This window comes from Mustela nigripes, chromosome 13 (assembly GCF_022355385.1).
Source record: "Mustela nigripes isolate SB6536 chromosome 13, MUSNIG.SB6536, whole genome shotgun sequence".
Taxonomy (NCBI): domain Eukaryota; kingdom Metazoa; phylum Chordata; class Mammalia; order Carnivora; family Mustelidae; genus Mustela; species Mustela nigripes.
Window position 1 is genome coordinate 61,720,126 of NC_081569.1, and position 19,543 is coordinate 61,739,668.

The 19,543-nt window shown below is 34.9% G+C and overlaps 1 protein-coding gene across 1 annotated transcript in view; it reads right to left on the reverse strand.

Moving 5' to 3' along the window:
• UBR1 (ubiquitin protein ligase E3 component n-recognin 1) overlaps positions 1-19,543 on the reverse strand; it is a 141,649-nt gene that overhangs the window by 36,581 nt on the left and 85,525 nt on the right. The window contains exons 28-34 of the mRNA XM_059372639.1: positions 19,017-19,103; positions 17,505-17,686; positions 9,895-10,100; positions 8,404-8,497; positions 7,502-7,651; positions 3,671-3,768; positions 904-997 (exon numbers count right to left, since the gene is read on the reverse strand). Coding sequence (XP_059228622.1) covers positions 904-997; positions 3,671-3,768; positions 7,502-7,651; positions 8,404-8,497; positions 9,895-10,100; positions 17,505-17,686; positions 19,017-19,103 — 911 coding nt within the window. The remainder of the gene's footprint in view (positions 1-903; positions 998-3,670; positions 3,769-7,501; positions 7,652-8,403; positions 8,498-9,894; positions 10,101-17,504; positions 17,687-19,016; positions 19,104-19,543) is intronic.

Here is a 19,543-nt window from a genome sequence, read left to right on the forward strand (position 1 = left end):
GAAGGACTTCAGTGTTAACAGTGTGTGTGTGTGTGTGTGTATGTGTGTGAGAAATAGAGAGACAGAGAGAAAAAGAGAGAACATGTCATGTACTTGGAGTGATAATTTCTGGTTTTCTGAACTTCCTTTCCTAAGTATTTTCAATAACAATGAGATAATGTAATATAAATAAGGATTACAACTAAAAAATGTACATAAGATAATATCTATTAAATAGTAACGCCTGATTTGGATACATTATATTTTTCAAAGTGTCTTCACATAAGTATTTTTCTAATAACCTTATAATGTAAGATACAAGGGTACTGAACTTTACCAACAAGAAAAGTGAATCGGGGATGTGGATGACTAGAGACTTTTTAGAAGTCAGAGGGCAGGTCATATATGACTTTAATTAAAGTCTCTTAAATGCTGTTCTTATTGTATGCAGGACTATAGAGAAATGGCATTTTTGTTGGTCAAAAATGGTTAATTACAGGGTGCCTAGGTGGCTCAGCTGGTTAAGCGGCTGCCTTCAGCTCAGGTCATGATCCTGGAGACCTAGAATCGAGTCCCTCATTGGGCTCTCCACTCAGTGGGGAGTCTGCTTCTCCCTCTGATTCTCCCCTCTCTCATGCTCTTTCTCTCCCATTCTCTCTCTCAAATAAATAAATAAAATCTTTTTAAAAAAATGGTTAATTATAGACATAGTTCACCCTAATACATAGTACTCTAATACCTCAAACCACTTTATTTTATTGTAGAAATAAAACTTCAGGGAGAAAGAAACAAGATAAAAATGGGGTAAAGAAATAATTTTACAAATAAAGCAGGAAGGAAAGATGGGAGGATGGGAGGAAGGATTATTCTTCATTCTTACTTTCACAGCCATTTACAGACTTCTCTTAACTATTAGATACTTACGAAGACTGAACTCCAAAATTGAGGATAGAATGGAACTCAAAAGTGGAATCGCCCATTCCTTGATCAAATAAGACTGGAATTGTTGGGTTTTCTCCTTATAAATGAAAAAGAAAAAGAAAGAAAAATCATGAGGGTTTAGTGAGACATCTTTCTAGCTTTTTAAAATTATATATTTTTTAAATAGTAGGAAACTTAGGAAATGCTAATAAACAATAAGTAATCATTCAAAATTTCTCTAATAACATTTGGGTGATATTCTTCTGTTCTCCATATGAACATTACACATACAGATTTTTTAATAAAGACAAAATCCATAGTACTGTTCTATATCTTGTTTTTTCACCAATGGATCATAAATGTCTTTCCACATCAGTAACTCCCCCTCTATAGTTTCATTTTTTTTAAAAAAAGATTTTATTTATTTATTTGACAGACAGAGATCACAGAAAAGGAGGCAGAGAGAGAAGGGGAAGCAGGCTCCCTGCTAAGCAGAGAGCCCGATGCAGGGTTCGATCCCAGGACCCCAGGATCATGACCTGAGCTGAAGGTAGAGGCTTAACCCACTGAGCCACCTAGGCGCCCCTATAGTTTCATTTTTAATGGATGCATAGTATTCTATTAGTAAGGCAGCATATATTAATGAATAAGAGCAGAGCATCTGGAGCCAAGGTGCATAGGTTTGCATCCTAGCTCTGCCACTATGAATAAGACCTTGGGTGAACATTAACCTCATTTTGGTTCCAATATCTCATCAAATTGGAATTGTTGTTCCTTATATGAAACAGGTTGTCTTTTTCTGATTGCTTTTGAGATTTTTTTCCCCTCATCTTTGGTTTTCAACAGCTTGGGTATGCTCTATATAGGTGCAGTTTTTCTTTCAGTTTATTTTTGAGGTTTCCTGAACTTAAATATGTAAATTTATGTTTTTTCACCAAATTTGGGGAGTTTTCAGTCATTAGTTCTTCAAAAAAACTTTTTTTTTCCTCTACCATACTTTTTCTTTTTGAGACTTGGAGGACACAAATATTAGATTTTTAAAAATTGGATTCATAGGTCTCTAAAGCTATGTTCTTGTTTTTGCTTTTTTTTCCATCACTTTTCTGTCTATTCTTCAGACTGGAGAATTTCCACTGATATAATTTCAAGTTCACTAACTCTTACCCTTCCCATCTCCATTCTACTATTGAGCCCATCCAGTTAATTTTTATTTCATACAGTACTTTTTCAATTCTCTTATCTCTATTTGGTTCTTTTTTTTTTTTTAATAGTTTTGATTTTTTTCTGCTGAGAACTCATATTTTTCCAATCACTTCTAAAGTGTTCACCTTTACCTTATGCTTAATAATTATATAGCTGTTTTAAATTTTTTGTCAAAAAAGTTCAATGTTAAAACATGTCAGGATTGGCATTTAATTTTTTTTTTTTTCCTTTAGAGGTGGTCAGCTTCTTATGCTGAATAATTTTGGATCTTATATTGGTTATTTTGAATATCCCTCAGTGGTGGTTTAATGCTCCTTCACTCTCAGCCCTATTGCCATTTCTCTGGGCCTGTTCTACACATGTGCATCTTGGAGGGAAGCCCAAGATTTGTGCTGGTCTCAAAAACAGGACATTCCTCTTCTATAGGCTCTCTCCTCTCTGCGATTTCCCCCATATTCTCTAGCTCCAAGGGGCCCTTTCCCCCAGTTCCTCTGGCCAAAATGACATGTTTCTCTCAGTTTTAGTATCCTCTGTTGTCAAGTAGATTCAGGTGACTGGGTTTACTTGTGGGGTGAAGCTGTGGGGCAAAGACAGAAAAAATAATAAGGATTCGCCCTGCCTTCTTTGGAACACAGAGGTCCTTTTTTTCCCCAGTTCCTCTGGCCAGAGATACTGGTTTTCTCTTGGGATTTTATGCGTCTATATGACCACCATGGCACTGTAGCTCCATGACTGGGGCTGACCTCAGGAGAGGGTCAGAAGATGAAAAAAACCACAACAGGAATTCCCTTTACAGTTTCCAGTTCTGAGGGGCTTCTTTTCCTGATTCTTTGGCCAAAAAGAGGGAATCTCTTGAGTTTTTTTTTGCTGTTCATATCCAATGCAAAGCTCTGTGACTCAGGCTACCCTGGGGTCAAAGCTGGGAAATAAAGGAGGGAAAAAGAAACAGGAAACTCATTGCCAAGCATTCTTCAAATTTTGACTTCCCTCCTCAATCTGCCTGCTGTTGTTTACTTCTCAGAGTCTTTAGATAGTCTTATCTCTCAACTGTAAGGAATATATAAATGAGGTAACAGTTTTAAAATGTTATTTTTATTATTAATAAAAACATATTGACAAAATTTTAACAGTAACGGCTAATGCCTATATTATATATCATGCACTGTTTCACTTTACAAAGGATAACTCAATCCTTCAATCAGTGAGATAGGTACTATTATTATTCCAACCTTGCAAATAAGAAAATTGAGGCACAGAGAGCTTAAATAACTTGTTTGAGATCACAGAGATAGTAAGCAATGGATCTAAGATTTAGCTCCAAGCAGTGTAAAAGCAGTGTGACTCCAGATTAACCACTGTTTGTATTGCTAGCCAGTATGAAAATTATTTAATCTAATAAAGTGATTTAAGCCAAACTTAGTCTTGGCTTTGAAAACCTTTACTTCCTGATAATCAACAAATCTGTACTGGCAAACCATAATTTAGAGCAGGAAATACTTGAGAAAAAAATTAAAGACTCTAACACTTAAATCTTACACAGCTAAATATAAAGTAAATTTAAGCAAACCTCTGGCATGTTTCATATTATAACCTGATATTCTGGCCAGAACAGTCTGTATCCATTGTTCCAGGGTCAAAAGTTGACCAACAGCTTCTGTATTCTCACTGAAAAATGACATTTAAAAATTATTAAGCCTTTGGCACAAAGTCAGACTGAAAAGCTGCACTTGTAGAGTCTTTCTATAGATGAATGGCTGTATAAAAAAAGTCAAACTCCTTCAGATTAACTTCCTAGGTCATAGAAACACTTGTGTCTATAAGTACAGTTTTAGCATCATTTATAATAGCCACAATGTGGAAGGAACCTAAGTGTCCAGTGACAGATGAATGGATAAAGAAGATGTAGTATATACACAACAGGATATTACTGAGCCATAAAAAAGGATAACACCTTGCCATTTGTGACAACATGGACAGATTTAGAGGGTATTATGCTAACTGAAGTACGTCAGGCAGATAAAGACAAATACCATATGATTTCACTTATATGTGAAATCTAAGAAACAGAACAAATGAACCAACAAAGCAGAAAGAGACCCATAAATACAAAGACAAACTGATGGCTGCTGGAGGAGGTAGAGAATGGGCCAAAAGGGGTGTAGGGAAGTGAGAAACACAGGCTTTTAGTTATTGAAAGAATAAGTCATGGGGATGAAGGCACATCATAGGGAATATAGCCAATGGTACTGTAATAGTGTTGTGTGGTGACAGATGGCAGCTACACTTGTGGTGAGCACAGCATAACACATAGACCTGTCAAATCACTGTGTTGTACCCCTGAAAACACAGTAACACTGTGTATCAACTATATGTCAATAAAATAAATAAATAAATGTAAAAAATGTTGTTTGGGGAGGGAGGAGAACTTTAAAAGGAATAAGATACCACTCATAGGCCCAACACCTAGAATTAAAACATGTCAACAAAGGGAATCACCATTCTAGTCATTCAAATAAAAAACCAGGTGTCATCACTGATTTCTCAGATTCTCTCACAGCCCACCTTCAAACCCAGCAGCTATTCTTCCTGGTTTTACCTTCTAAAACATACACCAAGTTGATCACTTCTTTCTACCTCCACTGTTACTACCCTAATCCACCTGAACTTTTTCCTGTTTCCACAACAGCGCTTCATTATTATCTATGTATTCATTGTATAACAGCCAAAAGGACCTTTTAATGTAAATCTGGTCTCACCCCTCTGTTCAAAATACTCCAATGGTTTCCCATCACACATAAAATATTTTGTGTTTTTAATACTAAAAATAAAATTCTAATTTCTTACCTTATAAACCCTTTTATGATCTGGTTCTTTGCTTGTTCCATTCCAACATACTACCTGTCTGCTGTGCCTCAAACATGCTGATGTATTCCTACTTTGGAGCATTTGCTCTTTCTATTGCCTCTGCTCAGAATTCTCTTCTCCCAGAGATTAACAGTACTTGTCTTCTACTTCATTTAGGTCCCTATTCAAATTTCATTATCCCAAAGAGGAGCTCCCTGATGACTGTGTCTATAGTCTTATGCATCTGATCTGTTTCTAGCCTTTTACCTTGCTGCTTTAGCTTTCTCATAGTATTTCTCACTTTGTATGCTTATTGTTCATCTCTCCTTTCTGTAATACAAATTCTGTAAGGGCAGGGAACTGATCCAAACTTTTATTTACAAACAATGAGACTAGAAACAATGTTATTAAAAGGGACTGTTGAAGGACAGTCTTGAGTGAAGTGAAATTATATAATGAACTGTGCCAAAATTCACATATCTGGGCATATACTTGACCTAAGAATTTTTCAGTTCTCAGAAAGTTCTCAGAAAGTGTACTATGCTTTAAAAATATCAGTTTATTACTAGTTTTAAGTTTTTTTATTCACTTAACTTTCATATCTTAGATTATACTCATACTGATTTTCTAAAAACAAAAGAGGCAAATACATCGAACTACGTAGGAAGGTTCAAGTGCCGAATAAAAATGTTATATATAATTACGTATTTCAGATCCTAAGTAACAAAGGTGTTATTACAAATTAAAAGTGTCACAGTGTTCAAAGAGACCCAGTTCTAACTTCAGAAAGGACTGGCCTGAGGCATCCTATTCTTCCTTTTTACTTTAAAATATTTTATTTATTTAAGAGAGAGTGAGAGAGAGAGAAAAAGAGAGTACACAAACATGACAGAGTATGAACGGAGAGGGGCAGAGGGAGAGGGAGAAGCAGACTCCCCACTGAGCAGAGAGCCCAACCAAGGGCTTGATCCCAGAACTATGAGATCAGGACCTGAGCCACAGGCAGAGGCTCAAACTGAGCCACCCAGGTGCCCCTGTAGCATTCTATTCTTAAAGACATCAAGGGGAGTAGGTACTGAATATTCCTTTAGAGAATAATTTACATGTTTAATAATCCTTATTCGGGAAGCCACTGTGTAAAAAAGGCTTATACAGGCTAACAAGAAGTTGGAAAGGTCACTTAATTTTATTATGATTTGTTTTATCTTTGTCTTCATGTATATAGATAGGTAAGGCTTTGGTGGAGTCAGATCTGGGTTCAAATCCTAGGTCTGTCTTGGGGCAAGTAAAAACCACTCATTGTCTCCAATTCCTTATCTTTTTTTTTTTTTTTAAGATTTTTATTTATTTATTTGACAGACCACAAGTAGGCAGAGAGGCAGGTAGAGAGAGAGAGGAGGAAGCAGGCTCCCCACTGAGCAGAGAGCCTGATGTTGGGCTCGATCCCAGGACCCTCAGATCATGACCTGAGCTGAAGGCAGAGGCTTTAACCCACTGAGCCACCCAGGTGCCCCTCCAATTCCTTATCTTTTAAATGGCAATAATGGTACCTGCCTTTGTTAGGCTATTTGAGTATTAAAAAAATAATATAGCAAGTGCTTGGTAGAGTGCCTAGAACATATCAATTATTCAAAAAATAAAAGCTAAATGCTTCCAGTGCCATCTTCTTCCTAAAATATGACATTTTGTGTCCCAAAATGCTGAGTAGAAGACAATTTTCAAATCAGGTTTTCTAATGACATGTAATAGTAGAGATAGAACAACTCCTTATTGACCCTAATTGCCAAGCCTATCACCCTTGAGCACTTTTGTTGTGGAAACATGTTAAAAGTGTTTTTATCAACAAAATCATTTTCTACAGCAAAACTTAGGTCAATTATTAAAAATGTACTGCATTTAAAAAAAATAACAATAATACTGTATCATCATGTATAACAGTGACAACATAGAAAATATATAATTAAGTGTTACAGTTATCATAACAAGTGCATAAATTCGCCGTCAAGTTCCACACATAGATGGTTAGAACAAAAAGTTTAAAAACTTAGTCTAAAAACTCAAAATCTATCCCAAGATACACAATGAATCTAGTGTTTTTTTTACTTTTACAGTTAAAATTTTGTCCACATCTCCACAAGCAGAAAACTGGATCTTCTGAAAAAACAGAATTAAAATAATAATACAAAGACCTTTAAAGAAACCAAATTCTAAAAAGTAACTGTGATCGTATCAAAGGACTAGATGAAAGAAATGAATCTTCTTGGCATCTTGTCTCCTTATGTGAATGCTAAGGTAGAGATCCAAGTTCTATTACTTTCATGACTATTAGAGATACACACACAACATACAGATTTGAATTAATGAACATTAGTTATTTTAGAGACCAAACACTGGGGCTTTTCATCATATTTTTAAAGTAGAATGCAAGTTCTGAAAAGAAAGAGTTTTATATTAAATAGCAAAAAAAAAACCCCCTAGCAATCAAAACAGACACAAATGAAAGGATTAAAGATAGCTTTAAAAAAAATTAACCAAAACATGAATTAAAATATACCTGCTTATCCTTTGAGGTTGTAAAGGAATAATGGGGATCACAGTATTACACAGAGACTTGCAAAGAGGGCAAAGATATTCTCCACTCTCTAAGTCGAAAAGGTCAACATGAATGCGCTGCTGAGAGCTCAGTTGTACAGCTTCAAAATACCTGCAAAATTCCAAGGCATGTGTCCATTTAGAACAACGCATTTATCTTTAATCTTTAATCCAAGTGGCAAAAATCTGGAGTTTTTGCCTCAATAAACATCTTTAGCATCTACATGCCACAAAACCCAAGTTACAATTACAGAAGAAACAGAATATCCATTCTTTTGGGGGCAAACTGGAAGATCTATCAGGGCAGAAACAAATTTAAAACAATTCTACTGAATCATAACGTGGCTCCTAACTCAACAGCATGGAAATACAATGTAGACACTAGTTCCCTCATTTCTAACAGCCAACTATAGTAGTAAAGGCTATTACAGGAAAATTGTGTATTTTAATAATGTCAAAAGGGTGAAACCTATATGAAGATTTCCTAGGAATTATAGTTCGGAATTTTTCTCTTTTAGAGGTGGAACTAGAATTTGTCCTATTTTATCTCAAAGGCATTTTTTCAAGGAAATGAGATTTTTTAGGAAGAAAGATTACAGCTTCTTTTATACAAATACTGATCAAGAGTAACTAGCTTATGGAGAGGAAGTACAAAGGGTAGTGAAAATTTAAAGCTAGTAAATTTTTACACCCATTTCTAAAGGTGATAATGAGTATCATGCGAACAAAATGGGCAATTAAAACTGCTCAATTATTCACATAAAAAGGAAGAAAAGACATGAGAAAACATGCCTTTTTGTGGCCTTTAGTGAACTTCAATTATTCCTAGTTTCTTTCAAGAACATGTCAGAAGGACAAACTTACTTCTGCCAGCACACTGCATGCATTACATGGCCACAGCTTCCTGTGTAAGTTCCATATGCCAGGTCTGGATCCATGAAAAGCGGGTCCACAATTTCTGGTACAGGAAGACAAAAATAGGAGGTATGTATTCATCTCCCCCATGGTCATAAAATGAGAAAGAAAAAAAAAAGAGAGAGAGAGAGAGATTATCAGGTCTAAATTTTTAACCATAAACTTTCTTAGGAATATCCAACAGTATCATGACAGCAGGAGATATATTCTTAAGAGTAAAAAAAATTTTAGAGAAAAGTAAAACCTGGACTTCTAGGTAGGATTCAAAATTAAAATGAATTAATGACAACTTGTATTTTTGATTTGCATTTTTAACCTGACCTTTGGGTTTAAGTTGCTTTGTCTCATTTATTGAAGTGATTTTCTAAGATTCAAACACAATTTACTTTTATAATTTTAACAGTAATTTCAATTACTTTTTAAGGGATCTTTAAGGCATTATAATCTACTGGATAAAAGCAAAGATGAAAAGTGGTTCAAAATCTGGTTTCATTACATATAAACTCATAGCCTTGGGCAAATTATTTAACTTCTCCGTGCCTCAGTTCCTTCATCCGTAAATGGAGCCAGTATTGGTACTGAACTCAAAGAGTTGTTGTGAGGATTAATTGAGTAAATACACAAAAAAGCACTTCATCAGTGCCTGGCATACAGTAAGTAGTCAATAAATGTTAGTCTTTTTTTTAATCATCATTATTGTTTTTATTATTGCAAGATATATTATAAAGCAGCTAACTCTGATACAATGTAAAAAAAAAAAAATTACCTAGTGTTCCTGCCAAGAAAATCTTTAAAATGAACCTAATCTTGAGACAACAATCAGACAAATCCACAATGTAAGACACTGTACAAAATAATAGGTCTGTATTTTTTCAAACAAATTATCATAAAAAAGGCTAAGTGACTATTTTAGATTAAATTAGACTAAAATTGACATAATAAAGGTGATGCATCAAACATATGGATCCTAAAAAAGAGAAAAGTCTAGTTAAAGAAAAAAGATATTTTGAGGGTAAGTGGGAAAATCCAAATATGGATTTGACATTAAGTGACAGTCCTGAATTATTATTCATCTTTTTAAAGGTTATAATGGTATGATAGATATATAATAGATTATTCTTAATTTTAAAAAATGCATGTGGAAATATTCAGGGATGAAAGTCATATGCCTGCATTCTACCTTTAAAAGGTTCAGCAAAGAGAAATGGAGATAGGCAGGTAGAGACAGACTGAGCAGTGTGGCCAAGTATAACAAAAATTAAAATTAAAAATTAAAACTGAGGAGCCAACATGGACCTAGAGTCCATCTTACACATGGATAAAATGTGGTCTAAGTAAAGCTAAATACAGTCTCATTTCCCAAACTTCCTTCAATATTTTTTCTAATCACATAAATACGAAAAGAAATGCTCAAAAGGATATTTATTAAATAATACATACCCCCTGAGAGTTCTATAGGTTTTCCCCTGTTCTGGGTTAAGGCGGTAGATTTCTGGACACAGGCCGATAATACCATGGCATTATTTTCTATTTTCACCTCTTGTTCTTCTTGGCAGAGGATGCATGTCAGCACCTCCTTTTCAGTAACAGTCGGACCCCGTTTAGGACCCAAAGCAATTCTAGAGTAGTCACTGACTGCTGGGGTGCTACCAAGAGAAACGACCAGAAGTGAGGACACATGTTTTGGTCACTTGTCTTTATATTTTGGTAGATTTTAAGTAACTATAGGGTAAGAACTTTAAGAACAAAAATAGTAAAATAAAAATGATAACTTAGCAATATTAGCTTAAAATCTTTCCCCTTGATTTTTCTGACTCTTACCAGTTAATTTGCTTATTAGAAAATACACTTTGTGCTGCTAAGTGCAAAGAAAGCAGATCACAAAGTAGACTATATAATTATACTTAATTTATTGTACCAAGAAGCTGGGTTATGTTTTTTTCTGATTATAAAAGTAATGCATGCTTATTAAGAAATTTTGGAAAATCTACAAAGTATAAAAAAGAAAAAAAAAAGCATGATACACTCACAACCTAAAGATAACCATTTGTATATTCCCGTCCAGTTCACTTTCTATTTATAACATTCTTTATACATAATTAAGATCATATTACATATATAGATTTGCATCTTGTATTCACTTATATCTTAGTTGTTTTCTCATGTCATTAAAATTTCTTCAGAAACATTGTTTTTAATGGTTGCACAGTACTCTTACTATATGGGCCGGTAATAGTTTTATCCATTCCCTCTTACTAGGCATTTAAGTTTCTATTCTATTTTGGTAGGCATTAAAATAAAAACTTACATCTTAATGATTTAGCAATTCTTAGTATGTATTCAATGTGTGTAATAATAATATAATAACAGCAAATATTTATAAATCACTAATTACGATGTGAGGCACTGTTTCAAATACTTTACATTATGTTAACTCATTTAATCTTTCCAACAACCCTATGAAGTAGGTCCTAATATTACCTTCCATTGTTAAGATGAAGAAACTGAGGCCTAGAGACAGTAAGAGACTTACCTAATGACTCATCACTATGAATAGCAAAGCCAGGATTTAACCCACAGGATCTGACTTCATAGGCCATGCTCTGAACTACTCTGCAATACTGCTTTACCTGAGCAAGAAGCTCCCTGAAATGTCAGAAATCTTTCGACAAACTGGGAATAACTTAAATGTTCATCATCAATGTAAATGCAATTATATCATACAGATTATTATGTAGTTTTTAAAAGGTGCAGTTTACAAAGCTACATGTTGTACAACCTCATAGGAGGTGCTCAGCAAGATGTGGGGCAAGGTTTATTTTCTTGGTTATCATAAGGACTGGGAGACAGTACTGGAATGAGTGGATGAGGAGCCAGAGATACTAACTGTCCTGCAATTCATGGAGCATGAAAAAGAACTGCTGCCCAAATGCCAAGACTGAGGAACACTGTGCTCGTTTTGTATATAAGAAAATACTGCATAGATTTCCAAGTGAAAATGACAAGTTGCACAATGACACATACACAATACCACTTACTGCAAATAAAACAAAAAGACTGAATGATACTATATAATTTCTATAGTTCCATATATTTGTATGTAATAGCATAATAGCCATTCTGACAGGATAAATATAAAACTTATGACCAGAATATCTTCTGAGGAAGGGCAGAAAGGGGACCTGGATTTAGGCCAGTACTTAAACAGAACTTTAGTTTCATGTCTAACATTTGATTTTTTTTTTTAAGATTTTATCTATTTATTTGACAGACACAGATCATAAGTAGGCAGAGAGGCAGGCAGAGAGAGGGGGAAGCAGGCTCCCTGCTGAGCAGAGAGCCCGAAGTGGGGCTCGAACCTGAGCAGAAGGCAGAGGCTTTAACCCACTGAGCCCCACAGGCCCCACATTTGATTTTTAAAAGAAAAATGTATCAATATAACTGTGTAATTAAAATTTTATTTTTAAAAATGTAAGAGAATGCCTCTCTCTCTGATAAATAAATAAAATCTTAAAAAAAAAATGTAAGAGAATGCATTTGTGACTTTGGACCCTAGAAAGCCTTTTAAGATACAAAAAATTAAAACTCTAAAAGACTGATAAATCTGTCCTTATTAACACTGAAAACTTCTCTATAGCTAAACTTCATAATTAATGCTAAAGAATTAGGGACAAAATATGGGAAACATGCAACAAAGCTTAGTACCCATAATTTTAAAGGACTTCTAAAGATCCATAATAAAACAAAAGCAAAGTACCCAACAGAGATGGGCAAAGGATAGTGACACGTAATTCCCAGAAAACAAAACACAACAGACTAGTGAACAATCTTAGGAAAAGATGCTCAACCTAGTACTAACAAGTAATCGTGGAAATTCCAACAGGCACAGATTTATAATGTTGATAGCATCTAATTTTTTCAAGTACTGATAATAGTAAGTATTGGTAAAAATGAAGGAAATAGGAACTCTCAAACACTGTTGGGAGTAGGAACTGGTAAAACCACTCTGTAGGACATTGTGGCAATATCAAAATTTCAAATAATTATGACTCAGCCCTTTCACATATTAATTCCACCCTTGAGAAGTACTTAATACAACTGTACAAGAAGGCAAATATAAAAATATGTTCTGACACATTGTTTATAACAAGGGAAAACTGGAAAATAAGGGAAAATCAACTTAAACACCCAAAGTCTGATAAATAAAATATTATATATACACACTAGGGACTATAATGCAGTAGTCATAAAGAATCATGTAGAATCTATACCACAGATCTATAAATAGTAACATGAAAAGATTTATAAGACACTGAGTAAAAAACCAATCTGTAGAAAAAAAGTCAAGTTTTAATAAACTATTAAAAAACACAAAACAAAATTACTTAAGTGCATATAAATAAATGCACAGAAATAAGTTTAGAATACAAGTTACTTATTAACAGTGATTATCTGTGCAGAAAGACTTACGTAAAGGATGGTCAAAGGAAACTTAATATTTTATTGGAATGGTTTTCTTTTTTTTTAAAGATTTTTTTATTTATTTACTTGAGAGAGAGACAGTGAGAGAGAGCATGAATGAGGAGAAGGTCAGAGAGAGAAGCAGACTCCCCATGGAGCTGGCAGTCCGATGCGGGACTCGATCCCGGGACTCCAGGATCATGACCTGAGCCGAAGGCAGTCGTCCAACCAACTGAGCCACCCAGGCGTCCCTGGAATGGTTTTCAATGAGAACATAATTTTATGTATGCAATCAATCAATAATAAAAAATAAATAATAAAAGTATTAAGGCCATTAGTTAACTCTGAGCACATATTTGCTTATATCCTCTTGTTTGGATAAATATATGGTATCTCTTTCACTACTTTCTTTTATTAGCTATTTTTATTAACATATAATGTATTATTTGCTTTAGGAGTACAGGTCTGTGAATCGTCAGGCTTACACATTTCACAGCATTCACCATAACACATACTCTCCCCAATGTCCATAAGCCAACCACCCCCTCCATACCCACACTCCCTCCAGCAACCCTCAGTTTGTTTTGTGAGATTAAGAGTCTCTTATGGTTTGTCTCCCTCCCGATCCCATCTTGTTTCATTTTTTCCTTCCCTACCCCCCAAAACTCCCACTCTGCCTCTCAAATTCCTCATATCAGGGAGATCATATAATTGTCTTTCTCTGATTGACTTATTTTGGTCAGCACAATACCCTCTAGTTCCATCCATGTTGTTGCAAATGGCAAGATTTCATTTCTTTTGATGGCTGCATAGTATTCCATTGTGTATATATACCACATCTTCTTTATCCATTCATCTGTTGATGGGCATCTAGGTTCTTTCCATAGTTTGGCTATTGTGGATATTGCTGCTATAAACATTCAGGTGCACATGCCCCTTCGAATCACTATATTTGTAGCTTTAGAGTAAATACCCAGTAGTGCGATTGCTGGGTTGTAGGGTAGCTTAGCTCTATTTTCAACTTTTTGAAGAACCTCCATGCTGTTTTCTAGAGTGCCTGTATCAGCTTGCATTCCCACCAAAAATGTAGGAAGGTTTCCCTTTTTCTGCATCCTCTCCAACATCTGTTGTATCCTGACTTGTAATTTTAGCCATTCTGACTGGTGTGAGGTGATACCTCACTGTGGTTTTGATTTGTATTTCCCTGATGCCAAGTGATGTTGAGTACTTTTTCATGTATCTGTTGGCCATCTGGATGTCTTCTTTGCAAAAATGTCTGTTCATGTCTTCTGCCTATTTCTTGATTGGATTATTTGTTCTTTGGATGCTGAGTTTGATAAGTTCTTTATTGATTTTGGAAACTAGCCCTTTATCTGATCTGTCATTTGCAAATATCTTCTCCCATTCTGTCAGTTGTCTTTTGATTTTGTTGACTGTTTCCTTTGCTGTGCAAAAGTTTTTGTTCTTGATGAAGTCCCAAGAGTTCATTTTTGCCCTTGCTTCCCTTGCCTTTGGCAATGTTCCTAGGAAGAAGTTGCTGTGGTTGAGGTTGAAGCGGTTGCTGCCTGTGCTCTCCTTAAGGATTTTGATGGTTTCCTTTCATCCATTTTGAGTCTATTTTTGTGTGTGGTGTAAGGAAATGGTCCAGTTTCACTCTTCTGCATGTGGCTGTCCAATTTTCCCAACACCATTTGTTGAAGAGACTGTCTTTTTTCCACTGGACATTCTTTCCTGCTTTGTCGAAGATTAGTTGACCATAGAGTTGATGGTCTATTTCTGGGCTCTCTATTCGGTTCCACTGTTCTATGTGTCTGTTTTTGTGCCAGTACCATACTGTCTTGATGATTACAGTTGTAACAGAACTTGAAGTCTGGAATTGTGATGTCACCAACTTTGGCTTTCCTTTCCAACATTCCTCTGCCTATTCGGGGTCTTTTCTGGTTCCATATAAATTTTAGGATTATTTGTTCCATTTCTTTGGGAAAAAAAATGGATGGTATTTTGATAGGGATGGCATTAAATGTGTAGATTGCTTTAAATGGCATAGACATTTTCACAATATTTGTTCTTTCAATCCATGAGCATGGAACATTTTTCCATTTATTTGTGTCTTCCTCAATTTCTTTCATGAATACTTTCTAGTTTTCTGAGTACAGATTCTTTGCCTCCTTGGTTAGGTTTATTCCTAGCTATCTTATGGGTTTGGGCAAAATGGGATTGACTCTTAATTTCTCTTTCTTCTGTCTTGTTGGTGTGTAGAAATCCAACTGATTTCTGTGCATTCATTTTATATCCTGACACTTTACTGAATTCCTGTACAAGTTCTAGCAGTTTTGGAGTGGAGTCTTTTGGGTTTTCCACATAAAGTATCATAACATCTGCAAAGAGTGAGAGTTTGATGTCTTCTTTGCCGATTTGAATGCCTTTAATTTCTCTCTGTTGTCTAATTGCTGAGGCTAGGACTTGCAGTACTATGTTGAATAGCAGTGGTAGTGGACATCCTGGCCATGTTCCTGATCTTGGCAGAAAAGCCCTCAGTTTTTCCCCGCGGAGAATGATATTCGCTGTAGGTTTTTCAAAGGTGGGTTTGATGATATTGAGGTATGTGGCCTCTATCCCTATACTTTGAAGAGTTTTGATCAAGAAAGGATGCTGTACTTGTCAAATGCTTTTTCAACATCTATTCAGAGTATAATATGGTTCTTGTTCTTTCTTTTATTAATGTATCACATCGATTGATTTGTGGGTGTTGAACCAACCTTGCAGCCCAGGAATAAATCCCACGTGGTCATGGTGAATAATCCTTTTAATATACTGTTGGATCCTATTTGCTAGTATTTTGGTGAGAATTTTTGCATATGTGTTCATCACGGATAATGGTCTGTAATTTTCTTTTTTGATGGGGTCTTTATCTGGTTTTGGGATCAAGGCAATGCTGGTCTCATAAAATGAGTTTGGAAGTTTTCCTTCCATTTCTATTTTTTGGAACAGTTTCAGAAGAATAAGTATTAATTCTTCTTTAAATGTTTGGTAGAATTCCCCTGGGAAACCGTCTGGCCCTGGGCTCTTTTTTGTTGGGAGATTTTTGATGACTGATTCAATCTCCTTAATGGTTATGAGTCTGTTCAGGCTTTCTTCCTGGTTTCTTCCAGGTTTCTTCCTGGTTCAGTTTTGGTAGTTTATATGTCTCTAGGAATGCATCCATTTCTTCCAGATTGTCAAATTTGCTGGTGTATAGTTGCTCATAATTTTTTCATTACTTTCTAACCAGTATGTTGCTAACATGCAATATCTAGAGGGCTGGAACTTGTTAATTGTTTAAGTTTTGCATTAATTTCTAGTTTTATTACTATCATCACCCAAGGATACCTTTACCTTCATATCTTTTTTTAATCTTTAAAATATACAGTCTTCATCCTTAGGGTCCTTGTTAGCATATTCAACTTGAGGACTACAGATACATTATGGATAATGTTACTGCTGTTATTACAAAGGCAGAATTTCCTAAAACTATCTACAACACACATTGTTTAAAGAGCAATGGAAGCTTGTTTTGAAAAATAAGCATAGGAGGTATTTATAATATTTTAAATTGGAATGCTTTTATTATTTATTTATTTATTTATTTGATAGACAGAGATTACAAGTAGCCAGAGAGGCAGGCACAGAGAGAGTGAGGAAGGGAAGCAGGCTCCCTGCTTAGCAGAAAGCCTGATGTGGGGCTCGATCCCAAGACCCTGGGATCATGACCTGAGCCGAAGGGAGAGGCTTTAACCCACTGAGCCACCCAGGTGCCCCAATTGGAATGCTTTTAAAAGTACCCTTATTTTGTCTCTTTTTCTTAGTATATCTATATAACCTCCCACAAAGCGTGACCCCCAGCAGGATAACTGATTTCCCCAAAAGCAAACCACAATGAGACCCACAACACTAGACTTACTGATTCCCATTTTCTACCGTGCTATCCATGACCACAACTATGGGCACTGTCTTCTTTCTCTTTAAGAAAAAACTTTAAGAAAAAAAAATGAACATAAACTACCTTTTTCAAGTGAAGGATATTTTTTCAATTTGTAATAACCACAGTCATTTTTAGCAGGTATCATAAAAAAGATGTGAAATATTTGAACTGATACATAAATGTGCATCTAAGAGTCTGTGCATTATGTAATATATTCTGCAACATATATGCTAATATAAAAGAAAATTTATAAGTTCAAAGAAACAAAAAGTACAATTAGTACCTACATTTTAACATTAAAAAAAAGAGCCTGTGCATACAAGATAACATATGTTGATCTCGATTTTTGCCATTCCCATTTTTGTATCTTTTTGTGCATAAAGCCTCTCACCAAACTACTGTGCACTTGAACTGCTTATGAACATAAATTTACATTCATTAAGTACCTTAAGAGCTTTCACTGTACCTTTCCTAGTTTAAAAATAATGTAATTTCTCCTATTATAAAATATATTTTGGAAAAATTTTATTTAAAATCAACATGTCAAAAAAAATAAATAAATAAAATCAACATGTCATTTTCCCTCCACAAAACTGAGTTGCTAATTTCTAGTTTTGCTTGGTTTTACCTCTCTTCCTCCATAATGGAGTCTTCTTTTCCAGACATTTCCGAGGTGCTGTCATACATGAGTTTATGAGTTTCAATGAAGTTTTTCTGTAAGGCAGACATCTGAGCCATTATCTTCTGGCGGTGCAGTCTAGCAGCTTCAGCTTTTCTTTTCCGTTCTGCTTTTTCTTTATCATGAGTAATCTGGTATTAAGAAATCACAAAAAATTAGGTAAGATCTCTTGTTGAAATTTACATATATTGTTCAGTCAGGAAAAATTCCCTAGAGTTAAAGTCTGATGAAATTTAATTACCACTTAAGACTAGATGCAATCTGATGTCTCAAAATGAGCAAGCAGGCTCCATGTATCACACAACTAATTGCTCTTCTGGTTATTTCAATAATTCAATGTAAAAGGCACAAGTACCTTGAATATCTAATAAATTGTCTTTTATACTCAATGCAGGTAGATTAAGAAATAAAGTTAGAAGAAAAAATTTTTAAATCATAACTCAATCATTCAATCAACGACATTTAATCAATTTTACCCAACTTGATGATATCTAACAGTTACTACTAGAAACCTAACACTTACTGCTAGATGCAGTGCTAAAACTGAGAACTTAAAATATTACTGAGATATATAGTGTCTTTTTATTGTTTCTATCTAACTTAAGTCCAGTGTTTTTCTTTTAGGAGGGATAGTTAAAAATCACAAGTAATAAAAAAAAAATCACAAGTAGTAGTATTCTCATAATTTTAAGATTAGAATCATCAAAACTTGATTTGTTATATTATAGTATTTTGTAACCTAAATATTACCAGACTTCATTGAATCTAAGATCTACCATTATCTTATGTTGCGTGAAGAAAAGAATGCTGCTGATTAAATTATAAGTCATTTGGGACTGGAAGAGATTATGATGAGTGAAATAAGTCAAGAGAGAGAGTCAATTATCATATGGTTTTACTTATTTGTGGAGCACAACAAATAACATGGGGGAAATGGGGAGATGGAGAGGAGAAGGGAGTTGAGGGAAATTGGAAGAGGAGGTGAACCATGAGAGACTATGGACTCTGAAAAACAACCTGAGGGTTTTGAAGGGGCGGGGGGTGGGGGGTTGGGGGAGCCAGGTGGTGGGTATTAAGGAGGGCACATATTGCATGGAGCACTGGGTGTGGTGCAAAAACAATGAATACTGTTATGCTGGAAAGAAATAAAAAAAATTATAAGTAATTAATTATAGGCTATATCCCAATTTCAGATATTAAAATATTTTAAAAATTAATAAAATATGGTATTTCCAACAGAGCTCCATTGTACATCAATTTCCTCTGCTTTTATAAAATATATACTTTATATTGGACAACTGTATGTCAAATACCACTAATCTCTGTAATATAGAAACACAAGCAAAAGAAGATGGACATCTCATAAACTACAGGTTCCTTCTAACAAAAAAGCAGCAGCTCTTTTACACCAGTGAAGTTCAAAGACAAAGAAGAAGATCACCATTATTATAATGTTATTACCTCATCATTCTTAATAGATTCTGATCCTGATGTAGTTGCCACAATTAAACAAGATTTTTCTCTTAATCGCTTCACTGTGTCAAACATCTATGACAAACAGATGAAAGGTTAAAAGATTTGGTTAGACTAACCAGAAACCAGAAAAACTCCCTAATTTGATTTAGTCATATGTCACAAATGTCTTAGACTTAAATTTGACATACACACACACAAATAGTTACACATGTAAACAGTTATATAAATATTTCAAGCATATAAAAAGTGACTCCTGACTATGCCAAACCTCCCCCAGTTGATGAGCAATACAGCCAAGGGAGGCTGCATACCTGCTGATTTCATCTGCAGGTATGAGCATATCCATACTTTTGTCAGGAGAAAAAATTTCTCTTTAATTTAAAATAACATTTTTAGTACAAAGATATATAAAGACAAAAATACAAAATGGAAAGTGAAATCCTCTTTTCCTGATGCCAGTTGCTCTCCTCAAAATTAAGATTATTAGGGGGTACCTGGGTGGCTCAGTCAGT